Below are 16,857 nucleotides of genomic sequence, written 5' to 3'. Positions count from 1 at the left end.
GAGTGATGAGGTGGTAAAAAAAAAAACAAAAAAAAAACCTCATAGCTGAAGAAAAAGGAAGTGTTTGTTTATAACCCAAAATAGAATAAGGAGATGAGAATAAAGTTATTTTCAAAAGTTTAAATATTTCCCTACAGTCAAGGGCTCATGTGGATCCCTGAGAGCAGAAAAAGAGCAATGAATAGAATTTACACAGTGAAAGATTTCAACTCACTTAAGAACTTACAAATAAAGTGGTCTAGAAATACATCTGAACAGAGTACACAACTACTGTTTTGGATATTTACATAATGAAAACACTAGGCAGAGAACTTTATTAAGTGGGTCCCAAATCTAACTGAACATTAGACTGAAATCAGGGAACAGTAAAAACAAACACACACACACACAACTTTCTAGGCCCCCATCAGAAAATTCTGACTTAGTAGGACTGTGGTGGGGCTTCATAATCGGCTTTTTCAAATAAAGTACTCAGTGATGCTAATGTAGCTGGTCAGCCCTTGAGAACCTCTACTTCCAACCCAACAGATTTTACGGTGAAGCAAAAGCAGGTTGGTAGGACTAAGAGACAAAGGAAGAAACATACATCAAAAGATATTCTGAAATCCAACAAGAGATTAAATTGAGGGTGAAGAACAGCATAGAGACAAGGACATTATTTAAATATAAATACATATATAGATATATATACACATATATATGTGTGTGTATATATACATATACATATATATACATATACATATATATATATATACATATATATATTTTTTAAGTGATTTGTGCCTCACACATCCACAAAGGGCAAATGGAAAAGTTAGAAATTAGTTCACTCCCCAAGCTTTCACCAAGGATTTATTGTGGGGTTAAAAGAAATAAATAAGATTAAAATCTATTCCCTAAGCCTCTCAAAGTCACTACTTAGTTGGGTATTCAAGGCATCTATGCAAGAAACAACCAGGAACATAGAGCTAATGAAAAAGTGCTATAAACTAACACAGTGCTAAGCACTTATTAGAAATCACTTAGTACTTCCTGATATTTGATAAAATTATCATCTCTACATTTAAACACTAAAGGAACATAAGATTCAGGTCTATTTATGACTGCTTCTTGGAGAATGATGCATGTGAGGACAAATAGGATGTGATTTCTATTTATTTAAATATCTACTATATTTAAATATAAATGAGCAGGACTGATACTAAAATTCCAACGCTACAAGTAATACCATTTGCCATTTCATTTACTCTTATCTACAACCATACCTTCTCTAAACCAGAGTCTGTGATATTGTTCATATCTTTATTTCCACAAATACTTTATCTGCTTTAAAGTCCTCCTAGCCTTTTCCCTGCTCCCCCAATCCCATAAAACCTTCTTCCATCTCTTTCTTATATCACTATGATCCATACGAGTAAAAGGGCTGAAAAATGTTTTCACCATTTACAGGCATACAGGCAAATGAGTGGATTTAATTCAAAGAGCTAAATTGTAAAGGAAAAAAAAAATCCAGAGTTGGAGCAACTCACCTTTCCAGCTACAAAAGGCATATCCCCCAAGCATAATCTATAATGTGGTTGTGCAGTAAAATAGTTCCTAGAACCTTTCTGAATGGAAAGGAAAAACAAAACAAAACAAAACAAACAAACAAAAAACAAGTTTACTCACATGATGGTAAGTTTACTTACAAGTTTACTCACATGACTAATCTAAAATTTCAGTGTACTCTTGGGCTACTATTTGCTTTACTGATATTGGTATATTCTTGAGCTCCTAGTAATACCTGACAACATGCCTCTTAGCCTCGGAAAGGCTAGGAAGGAAAAAAATCATACCTGCCAAAACAGCAAGTACAGCCTAAGAACCAGTATATACATATATGTATTTATATTCACATATACATAAAAACACTGAGCAATACTGAATAATACAGATCTGGGCAATGTTTTGCAGTTCTAAAATGCTTTCATATATACCATCTCACTACCAGGGTAAAACTTAAAAGTAGATACTACTTATCCCCATCTTCCCAATGAAGAAACGGAGAGTGAAGATTTATTCCAAGACTGGGTACCACACAGTTGTAGGAGTATTTTCACACAACTTACACTCAGTAATAATCAGCACTTTGACTTATTGGTACTGTTTTCATACCTTTTCTGGTGGTTTTGACTTCTTTTTTTTAACTCTTCTTGCACTGGGAACACATGGAGCTGCCTTATTTTCAAAGATAATTCTATTTGTTTCTAGACCAGTCTGCAACTAAGAAAAACAGGACAGCTTAAAGTTAATGCTACAGAAATAAAAGCTATTAGATTTGCCATGTAAAGATCTGTAGAAACCTGTAATAGAGAAACAGAAAAACATTATCATAGCTGCGTAATTATGTCTTGAATCAATCTGTGAACATTTTCCAAATATTTTACTTAATTAATTTATTTTTTAACATACAAGTCCCTCATTTTATCCTGAAGTACTGTGCTACAACTTGTCCTTGGGGGGGGGGGGGGCAGAAAATTTCCAGTTTTCATTTTCTTATGATGTAAGGGTGTTAATTTTTAAAGAGGGAGAAATGTATTTTGCCCTCTTTAAAAATTAACACCCTTACATCATAAGAAAATGAAAACTGGAAATTTTATGTCCAAAAGAACTGGAAGGTACGTCAGCAAATACTATCACACCTTTTGTCTTTGTCTAGAATAATGGTTTTCAAACGAGCTTATGTATCAAAATCGTCTGGGGTTTAGGAGAAACATTCAGATTGTCGGGATCCTCTCTGGACCTCATTGTTTTTAAAAGTATTTTAAAGTTCCCCAGGAAATTATGATGGAGTTGGAACACTCAGAACCAATGGATGAGTTAAAAAGAAATATCGAGAATACTAACTCCCAGAATGACTGCATTCTTTAGGGACAGAATCTATTCAGAGACAAAGGAATACAGGGATGCCTACCCTCAGGAGCATCTACATTCTCACGCATCTAACAATGCTTTATACACAGTCAACTGAATAGACAGAATTCATTGAACATAAAATTACTACTCTGATAAAATTATTACTGTGTGAGACTTATGAAGCCAATGGGTTTGAATAGTATAAAAGTAACAATTTTTTAAAAATGTTTTAACTTCCAGTTTAATTCTTCCCAGTAATGGTCATATATTTGTGTGGCAGAGTTTTAACATTTTTAAGTGCTTTCATTGTCTTTTCTCTCATTTGATATCTCCAACACTAGGAAGATATAAAATGAAAACCACTTCATCAATGGTAAAATCCAAGCTCTGAATGGTTAAATATCTTGCCCAAGACCATACAAGTTAAGGTTGGCTTGACTTGGAACGACGTACGATCCCTGGTCACTGGTATTCTACTAGAATAGCATTCACTCTCAGAACTCAAAAAAGCTTTACTGATATAATAACTGACTTGGTCCCTATATTATGCCTGCTAAATGAAAAAGTGAAAATACTGTAAAATAACTTTTTAAATTAATAAAATAACGAACTTGTTTAATTTTATTTCATGTACAATAAAACTCACCACCACAATGTATATAGCGCACAATTTATGAGTTTGCATGTTACAAGTGTGGAAATGGACATACAGTAAAGTGGCTGACCTTACAGTAGAATGGGCAGAGAAACCAAGTCATTTCAAAACTTGCTGTGATCAAAAATAAAGCCCACATGACCACAGAACTCAGCACAGTGAGGAAAAAATACAACACAAGGTAAATATTTGAGAAAGAAAATATATCAGGTTTAATAGAAAGAGACTATGTTAAATCAGAGAGTTCTGGGAGGTTCTGGAAGCAACAGACAAGGTGACAAGGATAACAAGATGTTTACAGCCCTGCAAGCCCACATATGAACGGAACTCAGGACACTGCTGGCCTCTGACCACAGCCTAAGCTGCAGACCCTCTTCTCCTAACTGTTCTGGAATCAAGACCTGCTTCTTGTGTTAATATGAGAAAAGATACATATGAATGTTTTAAGACTCTGGAAGTGGGAGGGAAAATAGGAGGTATTTGAATAAATAAGCTCTTAAAAGAGTCTTCAATTACGAACAAGGTATTTTATTGAGCCTGTCAGTAAGACTCACTGGGAACAAAAGTATTGCTGCATCGTTTAGAAATGTGGTTCTGGTTCGTATACATAAGAATTTAATGTTTGTGTGGATTCACACTGCCTCACCTATCCTACCTGGTGGCCAATGCATGGGCTAAAATCAAAGACTATGAGCAAACAGAGCTCACTTTCCTTATCCAGTAGCTTTTGTGAATTGGTATGGTCACTATTGATTGGGGCAGCCCACTACCTCAATTTCTGTCCTGGTGTTTTGAGGCCACCAAGGGAAAGGAAAACGTGTAAGCAGGAAACTAAATGATGGTTTTCCAACATTTCCAACAGTGACCCAAGTGAGAAGTTTTACATCCTTATGTATTATTACTCTGATGGTTTTTAGTCCATTGATTTTTTTAAAATGCTGATTAAAACCCACAATTTGAACAACTCTAAAAAACTGCTCAACTTTTACTCTTCGCCTACAAAAATGTTAATAATTTTCTATATCAAGCTATGTCTGAGAATTTATATAGTAGACTCCTCCAAAATATAAATGATGTAAGAAGTCCACAATGAATCTTTTGTTTTGACACAAAGAGGTGTATGAAATCTGGGAAGCCTGCCTGCTGACACTGCAGCTTACCTGGGCTGCCTTAGCTTGCATACGTTTCCGTTCCTGTTCTTCTTCGCGGAGTTTTGCTTCCAACTCTTGCATTTTTTTCTAGTGATATAAATATTAAAAGTGGTTAGTGAAAGACTTAGTGTCTGTTTGTAAAATTTTAATACAGCAACACAGGAATGTGCTATAAAATTTTAGCACAGTAAACACAAGCTTGTTCACTCTAGTAATGACTCTGTGCTTGCCAGTAACCATGACGCTCTCCTCTGTGATTCCTTATTAGTCATTTGTGAAGTAGCTGTGAGGTAGTTAAACAGAATTGTGGGTAAAATCTATGGCCAAAGAATACAGTTCCGTATGAAGGCATATAGGCTACATGGAAGCTAAATTTGGAATGTTAATCTCAGTGGTATTAAACACCTCCCAAGTGAATCAATTAAAACTAAAGGCAACAACTTAAACCAAGTGATACAGGTCTTATTGATGCTTAAAACATTTAAGCTTCCAACATTTTCAAAAAGAACTTCTTATGTAAATCAAGATTAGAAAATGTGAACACCCTTTCCAAATTTACATTTCTTCCTCTTAAAAATTCCTGTTTCTTTGCTACAAGATCACTTTTCTTATGAATAGCCGGTATTATAAAATGATCAATTATACAAAAGAAACAGTATCATGCACTGACTTCTGCCAGGGCCTGCATTGTGGTAAGTTTGTTATACTCCTGTTCAAGAAGATCTAACTTTTCAAGCTGGCTCTGCACATGTGTTTGATCATGTTGTCGTTCTCTTTCGAGGGAAACCTGGAAAATAGTAGTAAACACAAACATGAGAATTTGACAAAAAAACAAAACACAACTAATACTGGGCATAACTTAGAATATACTATAATATCTGGCCTTTCACAGAACTTCTATACTACAGAGAAATTCTAGGAAAACAATGTTAAGATGAAACCACAGGATAAAGAAATCAATAAACACAAGTGGAATCCTGCTCCTACTATATACCATTATAACAGTAGGTTCTATACCCTGAGACTTTCGTTATACTCAGCGGAGAGTTTTTATATATATGGGCTAATACTTTCAATGAGTCTGGTTCTCTTACACAGTTAATTTCTAAAGGCAATAATTATGTTTTTTGTATCTATAATTTATGCTTCCTCTGAATTCTATACAAAACATCTATTAGTATTATTTTTAGGTCTAGTATTAAGGCTTTGAAAAGAATGCCCCCTGACAGTCACAGGGTAAACCATTAAACTAGGATTAGTAGAAATATGCTAAATTGAGGTCTATTGGTAAAAAGCCAAAACTCTAAGTACCTGAATTTAGAAATAGTATATCTTCATAGATAAGACTATAGCAATAGATATCATACTAACAGAAATATGAATATGACTAAATAAAGCAGTAATTTCCCCAGGAGTTTGTGTCAATTACTAATTCCTTCCAATCCACCTTAGTGGATCCTTCCAATCCACCTTTATGGATATTTGCTGCCCTTAAAAAATACATTAAGTTAAAAATTGGCGAAATCATATTTTATTTCCAGTATCAGAACCATTCTTATGAAATGGGCTATTTAAAATTCACTGATGATAAAATTCACTGATGAATAAACAAGGTTATTTAATATTTATGCTTAATAGAGATTAGTCAAAACATCTCACTTATAGATGCTTTCTAAGCTAAGAACTGGAATATTCCAAAGTAGAGAATGACTATGTTACTATATATGTTTTGCCATTTCCAATCATACGGCAGATTGAACGGACTACCCTCTTCCCCACCCTATAAACGATCCCAAGTAATTTCAGTCGTGGGCTGTTACATTGTTCAAAAGCAGAAGCTATCAAAGCTGTGTGCAGAAGATATGCAGTGTGTGTGAGGGTCATCCAAAACGGAAGCCTCTTTATAGCTATGTTAAAACAACAAATCACATTTTTCTCAAAGCTTACACTTAGTTGTTTCTCAAAATGAACTAGTGGCACTACTATCAGTGATTTGGATAAAAGGAGAAATGATTATTATAACAGAACCATTAGTTTTCACTGAGAAAAAAAGATCTTTACGTCAGTCTAATTTCCCCCATAGCTACTGCTGTGAATGAATCTGTGAGGCACCATACCTGTTTTTCTAAGACAGATGTCCTTTCCATTTCTGCATGCTTTATCATATTGCGCATGTATTCCAACTGTTTTTCTAAAAGATTACATTTATTTTCTGCAGCTAATAACTGAGATGTCAATTCTAAACAGAATACATAAACAGAAATTAGCTCACTCATACAACAGTTGTAACAAGCTGTTAATGGGAATTAAATCTACTGTGTATACAATAAACCCTCTCCAATAGCTCTAGAAGCCTATTCAGATGACCTAAGTCATTCGCTTTCTATATGCTAGTCCAATCTGTCTTGAATTTGATCAGTAAATATAATGCAAGGCATCACCACATGTTCCTCAGAATGTACTCAAGTATAATGCAGTTCTGGAGTGCCCAAAGATACTGACCACTAGAAAACACTATCGTGAATTTGCTTTTACAATAATTTTACAAGTCTTATTTTGTGTATTTCATTTTGTATTTTGTGTATTTGTAAGTTTCATTTCCTTCATAATTAAACAAACCTTGATTATGCTTTGACTCTTCATTCTTTGAATTCTCTCTTTCTTGAATCTGTTCATCCAATACTTTCTTATATTCAATTGTTTCTCTAGATAAGGTTTTCACACTTTCTTCTGCCTGAATCCTTTCAAGTTCTAAGCGTCGAATCTTATCTTGAAGATTCTTCAGAGCAGAAAATATGGCTGCCAAATCCAAACATGAATAATGTAACAATATATATGGAGAAAGTTCAATAAAAAACATACTTATCTTGGGGCACCCTAGGTGGCTCAGTCAGTTAAGCGTCTGACTTTGGCTCAGGTCATGATCTCATGGTTGGTGAGTTCAAGCCCCACATCAGGCTCCGTGCTGACAGCAGAGCCTGCTTTGGATCCTCAGTCCTCTCTCTCTCTACCCTTCCCCAGCTTGTGCTCTTTCTCTCCCTCTCTCAAAAGTAAACACTAAAAAAATTATTTTTAAATATGCAAATCTAAATAAAAAATAAAATTGACAGGTGGGCCCAGGAGAGAATCACTCTTTGGGAACAATGGAATGTTAATTATTGCCACGTAATTGTTTTTTTTAAAAACCTACTTAAAGATATCGTTCTGAGTCTCTGAAATGTGCTAGGTACTCAAGTAAACAAATTATTATGGCAAAAGATCACAAAGATTTTATAAAATGGTAAAAATATTTAATCATACAAAATTAATCATACAAAATTCATATGTAACCTCAAGTATATTAACTGTCAATCTTTTTGTTTTATTAACAGAATCCTATGCAGAATCCCATTGTAGAGTTAAAAATATCAAGTACAAAAAGGATTATTTTTTTAAGTCTCAGTTTTTTCATTATATAGGAAAAATTCTAATCACTCTTTAAACTGACCTCCAAAAATTTCTGATTATAAAATATATAAAAGAAGAATATATATAAAAAAGCAGCATACGTGTGTGTGTGTGTGTGTGTGTGTGTGTGTGTATAACTTATAATCCTACTACCAAGAGATAAGGACTACCATTTTTGGTTATCTCTTTCAATCTTTTTTGATATATGCAAAATAAATTGAGATTAAAACTTATGATTTCTTTTTCACTTTAGCACTATAATAAACTGAGCATTCCCTCATATAATCAGATCATCTTAAAAGATTATCTCATAATAATAATTAAAAATTAAAAATGAAGTTACTGGGTCCAAGAATATCCATATTTAAAACATCCGTATTTGAAAGGCTCTTGAAAGTAAAGTACCTTCATAAAGGGTTGTATCAATTTATACTTTCATTAAAAGTATGTGTCCTTGCCAACACACCCCACTATTAATTACACTATTTCTGTTTCGGTTAGTCTGATTAAGAAACAAAAGCTACTACTGGTTATTTTAATTTGCATTTCTATTAAAAGTTTGAAGATTTTTAAATATATATTATTGGCCAATTTTCTTTTGAATTCCTTAAGAAAAAGTTGCCCCATTGATTTTATTAGTTTATTAATTCTAGTTTAGATGCTGTCAGTTTTGGTATAAAGCTGTTCTGATTTTTTATATCATTATAATGAGAAATCTTTTGCATCAAGTTCTTTACAAAGATAGAATGCTCTTCAACGTCAAGAATACATAAACTTTACATGTTCCTTTTGTTACACTTAGAGTTTCACATATTCTTACATTTAATTCTTTATGTGAAATAAAAGATACTTTTGTTTTGAAGGAAGAACTTTAAAGGGCGATTGCCTCATATACCAAATTCACACAAGTACTAAGATATATAGGTATTATTATTACTAACACACATATACCTTCTACCATAGTCTCATACACACATACCTGAAATTACAGTTTCAGTATTTTTATTCTGATTCATTATTCCAGTATTTTAACTATTAAAACCTTATAAACATCATAGTGACAGTCTCCCACACTATATAAACTTTTAAAACATTTCAAAGTTATTTATTCTTACCAATTAAATATTCAGAACCATTTTGCCTAAACAACGATTTGCATGAAACTTCATGGAAACCGCATAATAGGTCGGAAGAACTGCCATCTTAAAAATCGAGGGTTCTCACTCAAAACAAGGCACACCTTTCCATTTAGTAATGTAATTCATTCATTCACCAAATTTTAGTGCCTAGAATGTTACAGGCCCCAAACATGAGATTGATACATTTTATAATAGAGCCAGTTTACTCCTAGTATGCGGTGACACTACAGTATAATTAAACATAAACATGAAACACATACAACTTAGAAAACTAAAAAACCAACTGAAAAGACTATGAGAATAGAAGAGTCCAGATTTAAGATTAGTATTTAAAGGAATTAAATAATTCTCTAAAATACCTGGAATAATTATATAACACATGTAAGATGAAAACAGAAAATAAATGTTTTTTAATATCAATTTGAGGTTTTTTAAAACTTCTTCTTCTAAACCACTAAGAAGTATTTATTAAAATAAAACTTTGTAGGGGAGCCTGGGTGGTTCAGTCAGACCTCAGCTTAGGTCATGATCCGGTGGTTTGTAGGTTCGAGCCCTGCGTTGGGCTCTGTGCTGACAGCTCAGAGCCTGGAGCCTAGCCCCTCTCTCTCTGCCCCTCCCCCACTCACACTCTGTCTCTCTCTAAAATAAATATTAAAAAGCATTTTTTTAAATAAAACTTTGTAATACCAAACATTTCTTGCATTCCTTCATTAGATTATACATAATTGTGTATGATTTTGCTAGTATTTTACTTCCGCATTTATGGTCATTAATGCAACTGGCTGGAACACACGATTTTCTGTTCTGTATGTCAGCAACTGCAGTATCACAGGGATGTACTGGATTAAAAAAAGACCCAAGGTGGGGTATATGCTTTCCTTTTCTACATTCTGGAATGGCTTATGTATCAGCAAAATTATTTGTTTAAACACTCCTCAACAACACAAAAAAATGGAAAGATATACCATGCTCATGGATTGAAACATTGTTAAAATGTCCATATTACCCAAAGCAATCTACAGATTCAATGCAATCTTTATCAAAACTCTAACTCTATTATTCAAAGAACTAGAACAAATAACCCTAAAATTTGTATGGAACCACAAAAGACCCTAAATAGCCAAAGCCATCTTGAGAAAGAGAAACAAAGCTCGAGGTATCACAATCCCAGATTTCAAGACATATTCCAAAACTGTAATCATCAAAACACTACGGTACTGGCACAAAAATAAACACACAGATCAATGGAGCAGGATAGAAAGCCCAGAAATAAAAGTGCATTTATATGATCAATTAATCTATGACAAAGGAGGTAAGAACACACACTGGGCAAAAGATGGTCTCTTCAATAAGTGGCATTGGGAAAAGTGGACAGCTCCATGCAAAAGAATGAAACTGGACCACTTTCTTACACCATGCCCCAAAATAAACTCAAAATGGATTAAGGACCTAAATGTGAGGCCTGAAGCTATAGAACATCTAAAAGAAAATACAGGCAGTAATCTCTTGGACACCAGCCTTAACATTTTTATGGATATGTCTCCTTAGGCTAAAGAAACAAAAGCAAAAAAATAAGTTACTGGGGCTGTATCAAGCTAAAAAGCTTTTATGCAGCAAAGGAAGCCATCAACAAAATGAAAAGGCAACCTACTGAATGGGAAAAGATATTTACAAATCATGTATCTGATCAGCTGTTAACATCCAAAATAAACAGAGAACTCCTAAAACTCAACACCAAAAACCCCACAAATGATCCAATTAAAAATGGGAAGAAGATCTGAATAGACATTTCCAAAGAAGACATAGAGATGGCAAACAGACACATGAACAGATGTCCAACATCACTAGCCATCAGGGAAATACAAGTCAAAACCACAGTGAGATATCACTTCACACTAGTCAGAACAGCTAGTATCAAGAGACAAGTGACAAGTGTTGACAAGGATGTGAAAAGCGATCCCTCACACACTGCTGATAACAATATAAACTGGGGAAGCCACTATGGAAACATTATGGAGGTCTCCTCAAAAAACTAAAAACAGAAATATCGTATGATCTGGTGATTCCCCTAGTGAACATTTATCTAAAGAGAACAAAAATGCTAATCTGAAAAGATAATGCACTCCTATGTTTATTGCAGCATTACTTACAACAGCCAAGATACAAAAGCAAATCATAGATGAATAAAGATGTGGTATATAAAATAAAATATTACATATTCCACACATTTATGCATAATGGATTAATATACATATACAATGGAATATTACTCAGCCATAAAAAAGAACAAAATCTTGCTGATACATAACAAGAATGGACCTAGAGAGTATTATGCTAAATGAAATAAGGCAGAGAAAGACAAATACCAAATGATTTCACTTGTATGTGGAACCCAAAACAAAGAAAAACAACAAAAATCCCACACCTGACACACGAACAAAAACAGAAACACACTCATAAATACAGAAGACCGGGAGCTGCTGGAAGGGAGAAGAGTGGGAGATGGGCGAAATAGGTGAAGGTGATTAAGAGATACCAACTCCAGTTATGAAATAAGTCATGGGGATGAAAAATACAGCATAGGCAACATAGCCGATAATACTGTAATGACACTGTATGGTGACAGATAGCAAACTACACTTACTATGGTGAGAACAGAATACACAGAAGAGTCCAATCATTATGCTTCACACCTGAAACTAATGTAATATTGTATGTCAACTATATTTCAATTAAAAAATAAATTCTCACACAAAAGAGTTTATACAGAAGGCCTGAACCTTGGCTAGCCTCTGGAAACTAGGCTCTTGGAATGCTCCCTATGTTACTAATTAATAAGGTTGTTTTGTATGCCTAACACTAAATCCTTCTGGGCAAGCCTGTCTCAATTGTGAAAACAATGTGTTTTATGGTGAATAGCATGACTGTGCAGGCGCCAAATATTTGTGTGACCAGCTCCAAATAAAAGCCATAGTGTCTGAGCCTTAAGTGGGCTTTCCTGGGCAGAAACACTGCACACATCATACAGTTTACAGCTGTAGGAAGAAGTGTCTTTCTGTGTGACTTCCATAAGAGAGAAATTTAGAAGCCTGCATCTGGGTTCCTTCAGATTCTACTGTAATAAGCCACGGCCATAATTAGAACCACTTCTGAAACTTGTGAGGTCAGTCCTCCTAGTTAATCGGGTACGTGGCCCTGAGATCCCAGAATATGAAAAATTCACCAATGTTTTCAGTTTCCACAATGCAACTAAATTTTAAGAAACTACCAATGGCCACGTTTTAGAGTAGTATCAAATAAAAATATCCACAAATTGTTGGAAAAATTATTAGAATACTATTTATTTTCTACCTACACATCTGTGTAAGGCCAGATTTTTTTTTTCATACTTCAATCAAAACAACTTATCCACACAAATGGAATGCAAAAATAGAGGAGAATCAAGCTGTCTTTTATGAAGCCAGAAGTAGATTTATAAAGTATAAAATAAAACAATGTCACTCTTAACAGTATATTTTTTAAATTTGGAAAATAGTTATTCTTCATTAAAATGTTTATGCAAACATGTAATGGGTTTATTAGGGTTTCTTGGATTAAAAAATTTGAGAACAAATGCTTCAGGAGAACAGATGGGCAGTAAATTGTTATTAATACCTAACACCATAGCCATAACTTGACTCCTCTCACTGATCACAAGAATACTGAGCTTTTTCCAGTAAGTGTGACACATATTTGTAATAGTTCAAGACTGTTTCTCTCTAAGCTCTCAGCCATGAGTGGCCTGGCACCGTAAAAGATACCAGACTAGGCGCCATCAGCCCCATCAGTTTACCTCCATGAGCTGTACATGTATTATCATTTCATTTTCCACATGTACTATGATGAAATGAAAGGTTTGGAAGCACTGGCTAGTACTATTGCCTCGTAGTTGGTTACCTTGCTTCAAATGTCCAAGCCATTCTGCATACTACCATCATCTGAAATGCATTAAACTAATAACATAAACAACAGATTAAACTTTTTTGGAATGACATACATTAGTTACCATTTTTTTAAAGGGCTCCAAGGACAATACATTTTCTGAAGGCACCAATAACTTCCAATTTCTTGTTCACCTCTTTTCTAACTAAAACGCAAAATGAGTATGAAAATGAGAATTACAAGAAACATAGTTTAATTATCCCTTTCTATGGCATTAGTCAAATTATATTTTCAAAGTTATTAGCAGAGTGCAAAGTGAAATGGTAATTTATCAAATGAAAAAATTAAACTAGAACTTAAGAAGAATCACAAGTCTTTATTCCCCTAAAGTATTAGTGCAAAAAAAAAAAAAAAAAAAAAAGAAAAAGAAAAGCATTTATTACATGTAAAGAAGAAAAATTTTTTAATAGGGAGTATCTATTCAAAATAAGACTTAACTCATTCAATAAATATTTGAGGGTCCACTAAACAGTTGGGGAAAATGTGGAATGAGTAAAGAGTTATAATATCACATATTAAACTAATCATATTTGAGATGTTACTCTATGTGTACATTTTGAATATAATTATATAATTGTTCTGTGAAAATTAAATGAAATATATTCACTTTACCACACAACCACATTTTGCTGTTTTAAAATTTGTGTTTAATCACTAGTACTAGGCCAAGTGTATTTACTAATGATTCTCTACATAAAAGAAGTGTTATGTTTCAACCACATATAGGTTAAACTGACATTTGTAAACTGTGAACTGATTGTGTAGTACAGTACAAGGTAGATAATAATATTTAAGTATAGTCACCAATGTAAAAACCTAGGCCATAATGAGGTTTCAAAAGTGTTTACTAAAATGAATTTAACCAGAAGTCTGGTGGTTTTTTTTTTAACATTTATTCATTTTTGAGAGACAGAGACTTGAGAGACAGAGCATGAGTGGGGGAGGGGGAGAGAGAGAGAGAGAGAGAGAGAGAGAGAGAGAGAGAGAGAAATATCTAAAGCAGGCTTCAGGCTCTGAGCTGTCAGCACAGAGCCCGACGCGTGGCTCAAACCCACCAACCACAAGATCATGAACTGAGGTGAAGTCGGATGCTTAACCAACTGAGCCACTCAAGTGCCCCAAAGTCTGGTGTTTTTTAATATATTCGATACTCAACTTACTAACTAGAGACCTCTTATTTATAGGATACGGTGTCTCAAAGATGATGATAATAAAGAAAATGCTAATTAGAGCAACTGATAAAGTGCTACTCATCAGAACACAGCAGTTAAAGACTTTGGCAATTTCAAAAAATAAAACTTGCAAAACATTCAAACAACATATGGTAAAAAAGCACAGAAAAATCTACAAAGCCCACAGTGGAGAAGAATCAGGTAAGATTTAGTAATAATTTAGCACACACACACAATAATCATGCCAACAGAGGTCTGCCATGAATACGTGGTCTAGGAATTAGGAATCAATCCTCCCACTACAACATTACATCCAGTTCTGATATTTACTTCTATATAAAGAAACTTCTAAGATAAGTTCAGAGAAAAGTAACTACTAAAGAATGAAAGAGTAAGAAAAGTTACACGGGGCAGATTTATTCATAGAGCAGAGAGTCAGGAAATGTTTATTTAGTATTTAGACCAGTGTGTTAACAATAATATTAAATTCTGCTTGTGCGTCACTAGTGGTTTTAAGGAATATGAGAGAGAAGAGCAAAAACGGTGATGGAAGAGGAAAGTAAACACAAGAAAATATAATGTGTAAGATAGTAAACAGGCTTCTTTTATCCCTTCAGATCATAGTGTTGTGAACTGTTTAATTAGGATTCATTAAGCTTTTATAATTTTTTTTGTATCAATCCAATAACATCTATAATTTTACAACAGAAAGATTTCAAAAAGAGGGCACAGCATGAGAAAGACTTGTAAGCCTGACACATGGCTGGTGTGGAAGGCAGAATGGACACCCAAAGATAGCTATGTCCTACTCCTTGAAATTCTAAATACCTGCTATATGGCAAAAAGGACTTTGGGAAAGGTTACTAAAGTTGCAAGCCTTACAATAGGGAGATTATTCCTCATTGTCGGCCCAATCTAACCAATCACACGAACGCTTAAAAGCAGACAATTTTCCCCAGCTGTGGCTAGAAAGATGCAGCAGCAGAAGTCAGAGTGTATGACGCGTGAAGAGACCTGACCCACCACTGCTGAAGGGGGACATAAAGAAAGCATGGCAAGGAATGCAGACAGCCTCCAGGAGCAAAATCCAGCACTGACTGAAAGTCTGCAAGACAACCGAACCTCAGCTCTATGACCACAAGTAACTTAATTTGAACAAAAATCTGAATGAGCTGAGAGCAGATTCTTCCCTAGACTCTTCAGTATGGAACACAGCCCAGTCAAAACCTTGCTTTCGGCCGCGTAGGCCCCTAAACAGAGAACCCTGTTGAGCCCATCCACATTTCTGACCTACAGAAACTGTGATAATACATTTGTGTTAAAGCTGCTGAATCATGGTAATTTGTTAAGACAGCAAGAAAGCTAATACAGATGGCAAGCTCCACAAACAAATATGCAGGTATTTCAAAGAAGCCAGAGCGAAGGATGTGTGGGCAAGGAAGAACAGAAGAGAAGCAAGGGATGAAACTGGTAAGGTATATTGAGTCAAGTTTATGAAAAATCTACGAATTTGTTATGTAAGCCATGAGGAGGTGCTGAAATTTGTTTAAGTGGGAGAGATGATGGATAACAGCAAATGGCAAGAATGGGGCTGAAAGGCAAACCACAGGCTAAGCAATCATGTAGGAGTGCATTACAATTTCCTATGCAATAGATGATGAGAGCCTGAACTAAAGCAATGCGAATGGAGAGACAGAACAAATAAGTCTTTGGGACACTTCAGAGGCAAAACACCGGTTTTTGGTCCCTGACTGATATTACAGATGACAGGGCAGTCCAGAGTTCCCAAAGTATTTAGCCTTGATGATTTGGTGGAAGATAGTGTTCAACGATCAATAAACAGAAGAAAGGTACTATATTTTGAGAAGGGAAGAAACAGGAAGGGGAAAATAGATTTTCCTCTAATTTTAAAAATACATGGAAGACATAACGGTTTTTAAGCAGTGGGTAAACAAACAAAAACTCCATCTGTTTTGTTAGGCTCTATTCAAACAAACAAACAAAAAAACCAATCTATTTTGTTAGGCTCTGTTACCTCTGCTGTTACTTTCCGGATAGGCAAACGTAGGCTTATTTGGAGAGCGTCGTAGATCACTATTAAGGAAAGGCTTATCAGGTGGATATACTACATATGGAGATGAGGAATGGCGAGCCACACTTCCATTAGACCTTGAAGGTTCGGCTAAGCTCTTCTGAAAAATAAAAATACAGAAATTACTTTTCAAATTTTAAAATGCCAATAGGATATAAATACATAGACACATTTGTTCATGTATTGCCCATATTCCACTGATGGAGATAACAGAAAAAACAGAGCCCACTGACTATATAACAGAATTCAAACATTACTTTAAAATAATAAAACTTCCAAAGTGTTTCACATTTGACTACATATAGCCATTTGCCAGACACTATAA

General features: G+C 34.6%; 1 protein-coding gene across 1 annotated transcript in view; it reads right to left on the bottom strand.

Annotated features, from left to right (window-relative positions):
• Positions 1-16,857, bottom strand: part of CEP57 (centrosomal protein 57) — a 41,365-nt gene that overhangs the window by 9,508 nt on the left and 15,000 nt on the right. The window contains exons 2-8 of the mRNA XM_040489679.1: positions 16,476-16,632; positions 7,321-7,500; positions 6,819-6,940; positions 5,372-5,488; positions 4,711-4,788; positions 2,155-2,262; positions 1,530-1,607 (exon numbers count right to left, since the gene is read on the bottom strand). Of these exons, the coding sequence (XP_040345613.1) occupies positions 1,530-1,607; positions 2,155-2,262; positions 4,711-4,788; positions 5,372-5,488; positions 6,819-6,940; positions 7,321-7,500; positions 16,476-16,632 (840 nt within the window). The remainder of the gene's footprint in view (positions 1-1,529; positions 1,608-2,154; positions 2,263-4,710; positions 4,789-5,371; positions 5,489-6,818; positions 6,941-7,320; positions 7,501-16,475; positions 16,633-16,857) is intronic.

Source organism: Herpailurus yagouaroundi, unplaced genomic scaffold (genome assembly GCF_014898765.1).
Source record: "Herpailurus yagouaroundi ecotype Mexico unplaced genomic scaffold, PumYag 180, whole genome shotgun sequence".
In the NCBI taxonomy this organism is placed as follows: Eukaryota; Metazoa; Chordata; class Mammalia; order Carnivora; family Felidae; genus Herpailurus; species Herpailurus yagouaroundi.
This window is presented reverse-complemented; position numbering and strand designations above follow the sequence as displayed.